We start from the raw sequence: 15461 nt of genomic DNA, 5'->3' as shown, positions 1-15461 counted from the left end.
GCATAAAAGAAAGGACTCAAATTGTCCTTTCTCCTCATTGTCTCCTGTTATTCCCTTTTTTCATATGAACATAACCATATTCCTTCCCCCTGCTCCCACGACTCACCCAGATAGCAGTTGTTTACACCAGGCTTAATAATGTATAAGAATGTTTTTATTAAGCATAAAAAGTAGGATTTAAGTGGTTGCAAGTGAAAACAGTCAGCTCAAAGTAAGCTACTAAACTTAAAAATAAAAATTGCCAGCTGGTTCTAATCCACTAAGAAACTGTTCACATGCAAATTCTTACCCTAAACAGCTATTATCACAGGTAAAAATGTCTTCAAGTCAAAACTGATCTTTGTTCTGGTCTGGGTCTACTACTTCTTCAGGGTACTTTGTATCCTCTGAGGGTGGGCCAGGCAGTTTCAAAGGCCAGCTGAAGACAAAGAACTGATGGCTTCCTATTGCTTAAATAGACTTTTTCCCATGGGGGGAATCCTATCAGGTGGCATGATCACATGTCTTCATAAGGCTTATGGGACAAACACACTCATTCACAGGTCATTGACTTGAGTATTGAGTTAAGTTTCCAGTAGTGGCCCTCATTAGCACACTTAAAATTAAAAACAGATTCACACTTCACATCTCTAAATACACATACAAAAGCTATACATCCACAAAAATAGGATATACACATTCAGCAGACTATAACATTAAAATTGATAATTTACATGAGTTATTTTGTGTAAAGCATGTCTGAGTTATCCATATGGCTGGTCATAAGCTAGGGTTCTGCAACCTGCGGCTCCTGAGCCGTATGCAGCTCTTTAAGGACTTCTTTGTGGCTTCCAATGCTATAACTGCAAAGTAATAAAAAACGACCTGATTATTTTCAATAAACTATGAACTTCTAAAAGCCCCAGAATGAAAAACTTATATCTAAATAGTAAAGTATATGTGATCTTGAAACATTGGGTAACTGCTTCTAGTGTCCTCCAGAGAGAGAAGTTTTGGGAGTGAAAGTCAGGAAGGCAGTGGTACAAACACACACCTGTAAAGTGTGAGGAGGTAGAACATGTAAAAAGTTTGTGAACATCCTGCAGTAAATATGTATTGCATTACAAATCATTGTGTGTGCGCTGTCCTTAAAATAGGAGTTACAAAAAGTACAGTTTGATGTTTATTAAGGACCGTCTCGTATTCACAGGTATTTCAGCTCTTGAATTATTGATTTTTTTTTTTTAACCGAATTGGGAAAAAATGGCTGCTCTTGCTATTTTATGTGCGGACCTCTGGTCATAAGTCAATTTTCATTAAGCAGGGAGTAGCCCCGTCACAGATATATCAAGCAAATAGTGCACATTGTTTTAGAATGCGTAAATTGAAGAGCTGAAGACTAGTGGCTAAAAAGTGTATGCTCTTGTATTAAACAAGTAGGAACAATATCACATTTTCTGCTGTAGCCTCGGAATTTTAATGTTCCCATTTCCTGAAACAAAAGCTTCCCATAAAGTCTTTGATCAAAGAGACCACCACCATATTTGGTTTTAGTCTGTAGATTTGTCTTTTCATATTGTGGATTCTGCCTAATGCTAAGTTTCTTAGTTCTTTATTTTCACAAGAATTACATAGATCATTTTGTGAGGTTTTTTTTTCTATATATAACTCACAGGGGTACTTGTAAATCACGGAGTCATGTGGTAGTGTTTGGACCTAAGAATCAAGACTGAAAGTTGCAGTAGATCTTTGCCTTTTTAAGCCACTCATCAAACAGCTCTCTCTTATTGTTACCTGATTATTATCTGAGTGAGGAAATTATCATATTCCATTATGGGAGATTGCAGCTACTCATGCCTGCTGATGGGGAGCGGCAGGGGACAATGGGAGTAGTTGCCCGAGGGGGCCGGCATTTCAAAAGGTCCTGAAGCTCTGTCCACTGCACCTGCTACTTCGGCAGGGGCGAGGGTCAGAACTCTGGGCCCCTTTGAAAGGCTACAGTGCGACTCTGGGGAAGATTGGGGGCGGGGGGCGCACAGTGCCACAGTCTGAGTGGCTTTATAGGCTAAGTGCTCTAGGTCCTGCCCATTCTGCCGTTTGCCCCGTCCTTTCTGGGTGCAGAGCCAGACCCCACTCCCACCCTGCCCCGGGGCCCGCAGTGGCTGTCAGCAACACTTCAGCTACTAGAGCCATACGTTTTAACTTGCTGCAATCTTCTTTTTAGGTGTGGTTTGGAGATGATGTTCCACGAAGTCCACTGACTCCCAGACATGGCCCAGGCTTGGCAGATGTTTGCCTATATGATCAGTGGATATCTGTGCGTCATGAAGCAACTCTGGTTCCTATGCAGGAAGATCTATCAATCTGGCTATCTGGATTGCTGGGTAATGCTAAAATACATCATTGTCTTATAAATTTGAAAGATCCATTAGCCTGCCCATTGTTGACCTTTCCTATTCATAAAATTGCTAAGAATGAGTGGATGTTATTGGGCTTGTGTAAAGAGGAAAGTTGCATTAAAATGCATGTTCCAGTTTCAGATTTTATACACTGACAACTGTCCATGATAGCCTAAAACCTCTTATTTATATTTCCTGTTCAAAAATTAGTCTGTCCAGTCTAATAAAATAATGAACTCATTTTTAACTGAGTTTTAAAACAAAAAAGCAGTCCTGTAGCACTTTAAAACTTACAAAATAATTTATTAGGTGATGAGCTTTTGTGGGACAGACCCACTTCTTCAGATTATAGCCATAACAGAACAGACTCTATATATAAAGCACAGAGGTCCAAGAATTGTTATCAAGGTTGGCAAATCGGATAGAAGATCAGAGAGAGGGAGGTTAGGGGAAGTTTAAGTGTTTGGTCAAACATCAAAGTATGTGAAAGAGCCCTTATAATGGGTCAGGTAATTGCTGTCCCTGTTCAAGCCACTGTTAACGTGTTGAATTTGAATATGAATGTTAGTTCTGTAGATGATTGTTCAAGTCTCTTTTCTCCGTAGGCAGTTGTTAAAGAGAAAAGAGACTTGAACAACCATCTACAGAGAAAATGTTCGGAAAGCCTACATTACTTCCATGTCAGCTGGTGTGTGTGTGTGTGTGTGTGTGTGTAAGGTAACAGAAATTTTAAAGTTTCTAATTCATAATTTTTGTTGAATGGAATAAAAGCTACTATCAAAATACTGATGATCTCACTTTTTTCATACACTGCAGCCCAGCTGTGCGTCTTTTTAATGGTGGAATGCCATGACTGAGTTTGTTTGCATACAGTTTGTGTTAGCTTGCCTTCTTCTGGAATAAATCTAACATTTTTCCACTTTTTATTTTTAGGGGTAGAAGTTACAGCAGAACGGTTGCTTGAAGAGCTTGATAATGGCGTGCTACTCTGCCAGTTGGTTGCTGTCCTTCAAAGTACAATTAAAAAATGCTGTAGCTCAAAGGATTTAAGGGTGAGTCATCTGACTATGTCTACACAAGAGCATATAGTCAATTTTAAGAGTTAGGTTGATTTTTATAATGTACCTGTATTCACTATAGATATCTTAGGGTTGATTTTTAAGGGGTCCTAAGGTCAACTTTTCTACTCCAGGTTTTTCACAAGGGCCGTGTTTACACTAGCCAAAAACTTTGAAATGGCCATGCAAATGGCCATTTCGAAGTTTACTAATGAAGTGCTGAAACACATATTCAGCACCTCATTAGCATGCGGGCAGCCGTGGCACTTCAAAATTGACGCGGCTCGCTGCCGCACGGCTCGTCCAGACGGGGCTCCTTTTTGAAAGGACCTCGGCTACTTTGAAGTCCCCTTATATCTATGAGTGGATGGGAATAAGGGGACTTCTAAGTAGCCGGGGTCCTTTCAAAAAGGAGCCCCATCTGGACGAGCCGTGCGGCGGTGAGCCGCGTCAATTTTGAAGTGCCACGGCCGCCCGCATGCTAATGAGGTGCTGAATATGTGTTTCAGCGCTTCATTAGTAAACTTCGAAATGGCCGTTTGCATGGCCATTTCGAAGTTTTTGGCTAGTGTAGACGTAGCCAAGGAGTAATGCCAAATTCAAAATTACAAGGTCAGCTTAATGCTAGTTTAGACACGCTGTTGTTTAATTCAATTTCATTGGCCTCCAGAAGTATCACAAAAATGCCCCCAGGGTGTCTCTTCTTACCCTTGCTTTCGCTTGTGCTGATCTCCAAGTGAACAGGAAGTAGAAATTAGCCCAGGCTCTCTGGCTGCCCTCCCCACCACGTGGCGGCTGGGTCAAAATGAAATGAATCAAAATAACACTATCAAAATGAAGCATTTCAACAATACCAAGAAACAACTTTTCAATAGCTCCAAATTGAAGCTTTTCAGATATTTATTTCTGCATGTTACATTTCTCAGGACTGGCCCACTAGCCTAGTAATGGCATGTCCCAGGGCAGGCTGTAGAAAAGTGGTGCAAAAATGCATTTGGCAGTCAGTTTTCAACAGGAGTGGGGAGTGAGGGCAATGCACTCTGGGATGTTGACATCAGACACCACAACCACTTGTGGCACACTTTTTTCCCATAACACACTGTGAGCCGATGCCCAGGTACCAGCTAAGGGTCTGGTGGGGCAAAGGGGGTGATGCTACGCTAAGCAGCCAGGACAGGCTGGGTTCTTTGGTTTGTGTTTAGTTCGGGTACAGCAGCAAGAGGAAAATTACACTTAGAGAGGCTTTAACAGTTACTTTTTATTTATACAAAGATGGAGACAATGTAATTAAGACAAATGATTAAAGTACAAGTTAGTACTCGCAGTTTTTAAAGGGGAAACAACACAATTTAACTTAAGAAAAGTTTTAGACAAACTAGCTAGCTTAAACTAATACAAGTAATGTGTACACAAGAAAGGCAAGTTGCAGGTGTGATTTTCACCCCTGCCTCTTAGACCTGGTGGAACCAGAGTCTTTCCCTCAATTCCTATAGGAAAGAAGTGTAATACAGGTTAATTCTTACCCCTGCCTTCTAGATCCAGTGTGACCCAGAATCTTTCTCTCAATCCCTCGGGAAGAAGTAGATATGAACCAGGCATCCCCAGTCTCGGGAGTTAATTCCAGACCTGGCCAGCAGGTGTAGGTGATTGAAACTCAAAGGGGGGGTGGTCTGCCCAGCCCCTTTATGCCCCTTTTGTCACGTACGCTTCTTCCTGGTCTCAAGTGGCCAATCGGGAGGAATGTTTTGAACCCAGGTTTCCCAGGGAAGGTGCAAGGCTCAATTTGCACCTGTGAATTGTGGACAATTGGGCACCTTTGGAGGTGATGGGTGGGGGTTCCCCATTCTTCCTGGGGAAGTGATCAAGGCGTGTCAATTACCGAGATCAGCCAGAAGGGCGGCCATTAGCTAGCCCATTCACTGTCTGGTTTTTGTGTATAGTAGAGAGGCTGGGTGAGACAGCACACCTGCGTTCCCAGTACATCAAAGGCTGCGTGTCTCCCCTGCTTGTTTCTCTCTCTGTCTCTCCCAGTGGAGGGGAGAAGAAAAGGCCAAATGGGGGGTTCATATCTGGCCACACACACACACACAGAGGCGCACAAACCTGGAATGCAACTGGGGTGCCGGAACCGCGGGATAGGTACCCACAATACACTGCTGACAGTCAAATTTAGCTAAGTTAATGGGGAGACACACTATGTCAACTTTTTAAACTTGTAGATGCTCACCATCGACTTTATAAAATCTAGTGATATAAAGTCAACTTTAATAAATTAAACTTTATTTCCTAGTGTAGACACAGCCTGTTATAGTAATTGATAAACTTCATTACTTTGTGTGTACCTCCTCTTGGCCTGTATTTAACAAAATTGCACTGTGTGTGCATTTTACTTTGGAAATAAGAAGAAAAGTGATGCCTTGATAGATCAAATAACTACCTCCAAATGAAACGTTGGCTATTCATTGTGGGGCAAATCCTAAAGTCCTCATTTCGATAAGACAAGTGTTGGTGGAAGTCCTGAATAAGTACCAGAGGGCCTGACCCTTCAAGACAGTGACTCCTGTTGTGTGTGCATGCACAAGTATGTGAGTGAGGTGTAACTGGGTAGGAGAAACAGGAAGCCTATTGACAATTTATGTAAATTTTGAACCAGAATTGATCGCTGGACGAGAGCGTGCAGCACTCTGAACTGCCACGAAAAATACATAAAACAAAATGTGCATTGGAGACTTGTTAGGCACCACTATTTGGAATGAAGAAATGTGGGGGATGAGAATGGGTGAAACTCACAATTTATACAAAGGTTTTAAGCCTTTATGAAGCATGACTTGACGCTGACGTACAAGCATTACCACGTGCAATGTGTGATTGAGAAGTAGAAAAGGTAGAGAATGTTTAAAATAGTGCTTTCTTGTATCAAAAACATTGGAGGGTCATTTTATGTTTTATTAGTTTCCGCTGAGAAAGAAGTGTCTGAATCACTGGTCTGCTTAATTTTTTTCTGTTTCGGAGATGGGGTAGGGTGAAAGCACCACATGACACATGGACTACACCTTTCATGTATTATGTATTGGACACAGAATAACCTGATAGCAATGTCCAGCACTGGCAGAAAACATGGTTGTAAAAGAAATAACTCGGAAGGATTTAGAAGAATAAAGACTAACCTTCACTGTCAAGTATGTGTTGCAGTCCAACTAGCCTCAAGCTGTTTTTTGCTAAAACTACATAAAAATAGGAGCCAGTGTGTTTTTTTTTTTTTATAGAAGCTAGTTAATCATGTGATGGCAGCACTGGCTAGCTTTGACCACATGATAGAAAACATGTAAGCTCCATCTACACTAGCCCATTCTTTCAATAAAGCAGGCCCCACTTCAAAATAGCAGACGGTGCATCTACACACGCTCTTTCGCAGATGAAATCAACGTTGGGTGGCACAGGAATCGAAACCGCTCTTCCAAACAGAAAATAGGAAGAGGCTGCTCTTTCAACGTCCTTTTTTTGAAAAAGGACGTGTGTAGACGCTCCGCGTCCTGCTTTTTCGAAAGAGCAGGGTCTGCCATGGGGGCAATCAGCTGTTGGGTGGAGATGTGCTGCCCAGGGTCCAGGTGTGCCGTGGCTCGAAAAGCTGCACAGACTGGGAAACCCCGTTGCAGGAAGCTGAGGGCGTGCAGGCAGCGGTTGCTACACATGCTGCCCCTGTACGCCTCAGTGCGACCCCCAGCAGCACCCTGCTCATGATGGCCAGGCACGCAAGGAGCCCCAGGGCGCCCCCCTCACCCCGAGCGCACCCAGGGCTCCAGTTGGAGGGGAAAATCGTGCCCTCTCCTGGACTGAGCACGAGCTCCAGGACCTGCAAGGGCTCTGGCAGGAGGAGGCAGCGCTCCAGGTGATGCGGAGCAAGTGGCAGAACGCAGCCACCTTAGCCTGGCTGGCTGAGGGCCTGACTAGCCGGGGTCACCTGGCCCTCACTCCTGACCAGGTCAGGAGTAAGGTGAAGGAGCTGCAGCAGGGTTATGCCTGGGCTTAGGACTTGGTCAGTCGGTCGGGGGCCGCCCCTGTTTCCTGCCCCTATTATGGGCAGCTCAGGAGCATCCTGGACCCGCGGGACACTTCCTCCTCGCCAGCCCTCCTGGATCCCTCTGCCGAGGAGTCCCAGCCAGGAGAGGAGCGGGAGCCGGGACCAGCAGCCAGCCCCACACCACCAGCGCTGGATCTGGAGCCAGCCTCGGCTGGGGACTGGTTCAGCGATGAAGGGGAGCTGGTCATAGACCTCCCCTCCCTCACCAGTTGGTCATCGGCCAGACAGCCATCCCCTGACCTTGGTGGTGGACCCTCAGGTATGTACCCAACAGGGCACATACCCCGGATCATGGGGTGGGGGCACCATACACGACCGGGGTCCCCCCCACATGCCCCCAGCAGATCCCAGGATGGCGGCACGGCCGCCGGTGCCCGTCAGCACTGGCTCCAATAGACAGCACCACGCACTGCCCCGGGAAGCAGGGGGCGGAATGCACAAAGGGGTTGCCCACAGGGCCCCCACACCCACGGGTGGGGGGTGAGATGGGGACTGGGTGACCATGGGGCGAAGAGGGGGCATGGGCCATGGGGCAAGGGTTGGTACTCACGGCTTGTTCCTCTTTTTCCCCTGTTTCTGCAGCTGCACTGTCTGAGGATCAGACAGCCCCCTGGAGGCAAGGGGCAGCTCTACTTTCAGGAGGGGGAGGCTGCCTGGTGCCAGGTGGCCTGAAGGGAGTTCCTGGCCACATTCTAGGATGTGGTGGCCACCTACCAGAAGCTCATGGCCCGGCTGCCCCTCTCCTCCACTGGCCCTCCCACCTTGGCCCCACCTGCAAGCTGCCTGGGAGAGGACCCCGCTGGCCTGGACCCTGGCCTGAGGCTGATTCCCCAGCCCTACCTCCTCATGCTCCCTGCCCACTTCTCAGCCCTGCCTGGGACCCTGGATGAGTCGGGGCGTTAGACCCGGGGCAGATGTGGGTTGCTCCCCACCACCCCTGTCCTGGAGGCCACATCGGTCACTCTCCCCCTGTAAATAGCTAGCCATTCCATTATGCTTAGCAATAAGTACTATGTGCACAGTTTTTGCAGTTAACAATACACCGGTTTACTTTTCAAAACCCCTGTGTGCTTGGTTGGGGGGAAGGTGGGGGTAGGGGCGTGCGGGAGGCCCGCTGGGGTGGTGCTTACTGCGTCCCCTGGTCAAAGTACCAGTGCAGGGCCTCCCAGATGCGGATCCTGTCCTGGTAGGCCTGGAGGCGGGGGTGGCAGCAGGCTGGGGGTGGCCCTTGTCAGCCTTGACTGCTCACCCCTGCACGAAGGCCTCCCCCCTTACTCTCCACAATGCTCAGGCGGATGAGGAGACAGCGCCACTGCCTCTTCAAATGGCAGAAAGTGCACTCAACCACATGGCAGGTGTGGTTGAGGTGCATGTTGAAGTGCTGCTGGCTGGGGGTGGGGTGGCCTGTATAGGACACATGAGCTGGGGATGGAGCAGGTATGCAGTGTTGGCCACCAGGCAGAGGGGCATGGTGGTGTCCCCTAGCGGTATGTTCGTCTGGGGGATGTAGGTCCCTTCCTCCAGCTGGTGGCAAAGGCCTGGGTTCTGGAAGACCTGGGCGTCGTGGGAGCAGCCAGGCCAACCCATGTATATGTTTTGGAAGCAACCCTGGCTGTCCACCATGGCCTGCAGGACCACCGAATGGTAGCCCTTCCTGTTTATGGATGGTCTTCCGCTGTGCTCCCGGGTATGGATAGGTATGTGGGTCCTGTCAAGGTCCCTGAAGCAAGTCAGGAACCCCCAGGTGGTGAAGTCCACGACGGCTGCATCCAGGTCCCTGACACACACGGCGCTCTGAAGAAGCAGGGCATTCCTCGTGCGGACCACCTGCGGGGGGAGACACAGGCACCCGTGAGGGTGTGCAGGGTGTGTCTGGCCCCACCCAGCCCCCCCGCTCCTCAGTGGGTGTGTGCCTGGGCCTCCTTATCGTCATCACGACAGCCCCAAGTGTGGCCTTGCCCACACCAAATTGGTGGCCCATGGAGTGGTAGCTGTCTGGAGTGGCCAGCTTCCAGACGGCTATCGTGACCTCCTTCCCCACGGGGAGGGCGCACCACATCCGGGTGTCCTGGTGTTGCAGGGCGGGAGTCAACCACTGGCACGGCTCGAGGAAGGTCTGCCGCCTCATCCGGAAATTCTGGAGCCATCGGTCATCATCCCACTCCCCTGTGACTAGGTATTCCCACCACTCGGAGCTGGTGGGGGTAGCTCCAGAGCTGTTGGAGCTCCTGGGTGCGGGGTAGGCCCAGAAGACCACGTGGTCTGGGGTGTCCTGTACTGCCCCGAGGGGAGGCGTGCTTGCCCGGAGTCGCAGGGCAGCTCCTAATGCTGTGGCCACGAGGGCACCCACTCTACTGGTGGCAGCCAGTAGGTTGTCACGTTGCTGCTGCTCCATGTCCATTCCTGCAGTCACTGTGTCTGCAGGGCTTGTGGCAGCTCCACAGGTCTTGTGCTGTGCAGGCTGGAGGTGTTGGGGAGGGGCCCTTTAAAGAAGCGGCTTGCTGCAGCTCCGGAAGGGCTTAGCTGCCCTGCAACCCCGTCTGCAGTGTTTCCTGGCCCTTTCTTTCAAAAGAGGACGTTGGTAAGTGTAGACACTCTCTATGTCCTCAATGGCCCCTTTCAATGTGGCGCATGGCCCTTTCAATGGCATTAGTTGACAGCATCAGCCCTGGCCCATGGGTAGATGTTCCCCTTTGAAAGGTCATCTTTCAACCACTCTCTTTTGAAAGGTGCCCTTTTGAAGGAGCGCTCTAATGTAGACGTAGCTTCAGAGTACTGTTCCTCTTGATCCAAAATCACTTTCTTTTTTGTGTTATTACTCTCAGTTGTGGAAGCTGACAGGAAGACCAATATTTTAACTACAGCTAAATCTATTAAGGCCAAGTACTTTTCGACCTTTAGATACTCACCTTCTCATCACCTGTTGGGAGTGAGCCACACCAACCCTGACTGAATTGACCTCATTAGAACTGGTCCTTCTCCTAGTAATGTAACACTCCCATCTTTACATATGTACATATCTTTAAATTGGAGTTTCTACTTTATGTATCTGACACAGTGGGCTCCAGCCCACGAAATCTTATGCCCAAATACATTTCTTCATCTTTAAAATGCCACAGGGCTCCTTGTTATTTATACACATGGCTTTGTTAGCCTATGCTCAAGAATGACGACTTGCCCCTTCTGGGCCTATATCTGACATGATTGTAGCCAGCAAACTGGGAAAAGCTTTGTCTGGGTTACATCAGTTATAAAAATTAATAAAATAGTTATTAGTTAGCTACCAATATTGTACTTTAAATGTGTCCTACTTATTTGTTGTTTTGAAAATGTATTTCCAAATGTCCTTTCTGTCTGTGCACGCAGCATATGTGTGCTAATGCTTTATTTGCTTTTTTGTCAGAATTTTCCTATGAGACGTGTCCCATGTAAGAAGAACGCACCATCAGGATCTTTCTTTGCGAGAGATAATACAGCTAACTTCCTTAACTGGTGTAGGTGCATTGGAGTTGATGAGACCTACCTCTTTGAATCTGAAGGTTTAGGTAATTATCCCTTTTGAAAAGTTGTTCCAGGGTCATAGAGCTCGCTCTCTCTGAGCCAGATCCTTAGCCTTACTGTGACACTTTCTTGGGGTGCCAGCATTGACTCATCCCCCTTCCTTAGCTACAGAGAGACTTGCTAGTGTGAAGCCGTGTGCCAGTTTCTTGACACTCATTCATATATCTATACACACATGCCTCAGGACTCTGCCACCACTTATTTTGCCTTGAAGGCTAACTCTTAGTGTACTCCCAATACTGAGTTCCCCAGAAGCATCCCCCTGTACTGTCCAACCCCTGGCACAGCATACTCACAGTAATACCCAAGGTAAGCTGTCCCCAAAGGGACAATGTACACACAGCTGGAAGGCTACACCTCAGGATGAAGACCTCTCTAACAACATCAGATTGTAGTCCTCTCTAACAACATCAAATTGTAGTCTGCTTATGGTGAAAACGACTACATTTATTAACCAAGAACAGGGATTCACAGTTTTAAGTGAGTAGGAATAATGGAAACCAAAATGGTTACAAATGAAACAACATTATAACACATTTTTTGAGAGTGAAGCCTTAACAAGCTCTTATTATCCTTCTCTAAAACAGTCTCTCACCTAAGAGTTTTCTACAGGACTTGCTAGTTTTCAGTTGTAACCAGGATCCAGGTTTTATCCGTACATCTTTCTGAAGTGTATCCCCCGAAAAAATTCTTCTTCTCTGGCTTGCTGACACCATGTTGAGTTCACTTCTCCCCTCAAACCCATCAACCTATGATTCTTGTGCACATTAAATGCAATTGGAGTTCCTTTGTGTTGACTTTACCTTGCTTAATTTGTATTTCACAGAGAACTACCTTCTCCCCTGACTGGAAGAAACCAGGTTCTCCCTTTGTTAGGTTAAAGACTTTAAAGCATGATATCAGAGTCTATATGCATAATTCCTCATGTAGTCTTAATATATCCATTTTACAACAGTATTAATGACCAGTTTGCCAACAGGTTTCATTGATATCTCACCAGATGCTTTTTGGGTATACTATGAAAGCACTGTGATGGGTGTAATAAGTTTGTCAGGCTTGATAGGAGTTGCTGGCAGAACAGTGAACCCTCTGTTGTTGTAGCTCTCTTATTAAAGACTGATTGAGACTGGAATAATCATGCAATCAGCAACGAGGACCTTGATAGAGCTATTTATGTGAGGAACACTTTGCAGGGTCAGTTGCTTATGGCTGCATTGAGTAATGTGACCTGAATAGTGCTTTTGAAGCCTCTGAAAAGTTGTACTGTGGGAAGCAAAAAAAGTAGTGCTGCGGAATGATACATTTTATGCATTGCCAAAAAAAGAAAAAGGAATACAGACTAACTGAAAGAAAGGCAAGCGTTTTTTAAATGCCAAGAGACTGCATGGCCATGATTAAAACACAAAACCATCCTTTATGTGGTATTCAAAGAGTTTTCTCACTGTATAAATTGCTCAGAATAGCACACGTGATGGCTAAATTAGAGAGCTTTGTCAGGATTCTGGGCCTGAAGTTACAGCAGGCTGTTGGTAATTTAATATTTACCTCAGGCCCCACCCTATATGACACTGAATGCCTATGCTTTTCATACTCTAACTAGATGGTTATGAAAACAAAGATTGTCAGTTGAGTTTATGCCTCTAGTGTGCAGCTTGTACCTGGTAAACAGCAGCTGCTGGACTGATCTTCCAGATGGCACAAAATCTTTCACTGCTCATTAAGAGAAGTTATAAATTCATTGTACAATACTAATTACATGTTTTTTTACCACCTACATTTTAAATAGAAACATACAAGCATAAGCTTTTCTGTGGCCACTCAAATACTCTCTAAATATTTCAAAATTCTTGGTCTGTCAAAAGAACATTAGAAAATTTACCTGGATTAAAACTTGCAATAATGACCACAAATTTAGTTTGCAGTTATAGTAAATGTGATTTTATGTATTTTTGTAATTAAAAAAAACCTGTTATATACATACGACACTTAGCAGTGTGCCATTAAATGTACTGTTAATGCTTATGATGTTTTAATGGCATCTGTCACTGCTTACTCATTTTACTAGCTAACTCTTCATTGCTACCAGTTGGAGGTTCACGTTTCTTCTCTTCCGTAGACTCCTTTTCTACTAAAATTGAATGAAATAGCTAGAAATCCCTTTTACATATAAGTGGAAGATTTACCCAGGGCGCTCAGGTCAGCAGTGATCGTGTATGAATCGGGAAGTGGGGTGCTTTAGCCCCCTATGGGCTCCGTAAAGGGTGCCTGGGGGTGGGAGGCTTGGGTCGAGCTTGGGCTGAGGGGTTCAATATGCAGGCTACCCAGAGAAAGAAGACTACCTGAGTCCTTTCTCATTGCAGCAGCTTGGGGTGAGGTGAGAAGCGACTCTCTGTGGTACATCCAGGGGAGGGGGTAGATGTCCCTGGGTTGGGGCAGTTCCAGGTTCATCTGTCCCCAGCCAGAGTGTTGAATGCAATAAGCTGTGCACTTTCCCCTGGCTCGATGATGAAGGGAACAGCCAGCAATGTCCCCATACAAATGGGAGAGGGGCAGAAGGATCATGCCTCTCCCTGTGCTCTTTAAAGTGCCTTGTGGGGTGGGAGCTTCAGGGCTGGGAAAGTCACAGCAGGGCCCAGTGAGTCCCTTTCACCTGCCTGGTGTTCTGTCTTTCTCGGCATGGCTTTATCAGAAGCAATACCATTCTGGGCATATCCCATTTTCCCAGCACAACCAAGCCTTCACTCTGCTTCTGTTAGGGTAAGAGGAAGCTGTAGACCAAATTTGGTGGTCCTAGCTCTTACTGTTTAGGAGGAGTTCTTGATCAGACAGCCACAAAAGCTTCTCAAATATATAACATTTTTAAGTGAAGTAGGGAATTTTGACTTCCATTCAGATTTGTAAATACATTGCACTGTTTCGGTCTTCAGTGGTGCAAGTTGGAGAAAATAAGGCTGTGGTGGAATTCGGTGGCATATATGCTCAGTTCACTCTCTGTACAGACAGATGTGCCCAGACTCATTAGCTTTACTCTGACACTTGAAATGTGTTTAACATCCTTGGGACCAGCAATCAGGCTTTCCTAACGTTGTGCTGTCTGGTTTGTAGCTAGAAGTAGCTTGAAGTCTGTTAATTGCTGTTTTCAGAAACTGGCTTTGTGGCCCAAGTGCCAACATTGTCATCCTTTGGCACAATGAGCCTCATTAAGGAGACTGGAAGTCTTTTCACCCCAGTTGCCCTCCTGCCCTGGTAAGCTTTCAAGCTCTTGTTGCTGGGATCGTGACACCTTTGCACAAGTTGGAGCACTTGCAGCAACACCTGTCCCTTATGTTGTGCTGTCTTATTTAATATAATGCACAGGAGCCTCTAATTACTGAGGCCCTAGTGTGACGACTTGCCAGCTTGTCCAGTCATTTGATTTTCTGGCTTAATGTCACCACCTTCTTTCCCCTTCTCAGCCTGTTGACCACTGTCTGCATCACTCACTTTTCTTCCTGGTGTGAGGGAGCTCTGAGAGAGGGCGGGCACAGTGAACCATGTGCTCAGGACGGCGTGGTGCAGCGTGGCATGGCAGAGCACAGTGGGGCGTGGCACACCACTGTGCTGCAAATGAGTGAAACCGCAAATGTGCGAATGGCAAGGCCTTCCTGTAACTGCTTTGGCGATTGAGCAGTTACCCATTCCGGCCCAGGAGATGTGTAGCAACAGAGGTGACCAGTGTGAGGGACCCCCACTGGCCAAGTGGCTGTGCTCCACCCATGCCCCTCCATCTTCCCTGCCCATGCCCTTTCCCTGCTTCTGCTCCGCCCCCACCCAACTCTTCCCACAGAAGCACTGTGCACAGCCTAGTAGAAGTGCTTTCAGGCCACGTGGCTGCAGGAGAGGGGCAGGGCGGCGCTCTTACTCATCAGAAGCAGTGCAGCGTTCATGGTGAGTGCGGGGGAGGGGGGGAATGTGCCCTTCTGTGCATCCACACACACCACAGATATGGAGCAAAAACCCCTAGAATGGACAGGAGATTATGGAGGTTGAAAATTAAATGACCCCCGAATGGTATTCACACCAGCAGTAGTCTGTTTATAGAAGCTCTGTTTCCCTCACCCACTCCGATACCAAGCCAAACATCTTGACTGCCAGTGAACACTGTGTATAAAGCTTGAGACTTCTGCTTGTGATCTAGGCATAAAGCTACTCGTCTTCATTTTTCAGGGCCTTCACAGCTTATCCACCTGACCTGTCTTCTCTCATTTGCTATTGAGATGTCGATTCCCACCTCCCATGATATCAGCTTCCATCACACATCTGTTAAATTTTCAAGGAGGAACCTTCTGTTTCATTGAAGCTGTTTGTAATATCACTAACTTGAAAACTTCATCTTGTGTATTT

General features: G+C 46.7%; 1 protein-coding gene across 2 annotated transcripts in view; it reads left to right on the top strand.

Moving 5' to 3' along the window:
• Positions 1-15461, top strand: part of GAS2L3 (growth arrest specific 2 like 3) — a 41101-nt gene that overhangs the window by 10976 nt on the left and 14664 nt on the right. For both annotated transcript variants that reach the window (XM_074983975.1, XM_074983974.1), the window contains exons 3-5: positions 2204-2363; positions 3312-3430; positions 10921-11062. In XM_074983975.1, coding sequence (XP_074840076.1) covers positions 2204-2363; positions 3312-3430; positions 10921-11062 — 421 coding nt within the window. The remainder of the gene's footprint in view (positions 1-2203; positions 2364-3311; positions 3431-10920; positions 11063-15461) is intronic.

Source organism: Carettochelys insculpta, chromosome 1 (assembly GCF_033958435.1).
Source record: "Carettochelys insculpta isolate YL-2023 chromosome 1, ASM3395843v1, whole genome shotgun sequence".
NCBI lineage: Eukaryota > Metazoa > Chordata > Testudines > Carettochelyidae > Carettochelys > Carettochelys insculpta.
The sequence above is the reverse complement of the archived record's forward strand: the minus strand, read 5'-3'. Positions and strand labels throughout refer to the sequence as shown.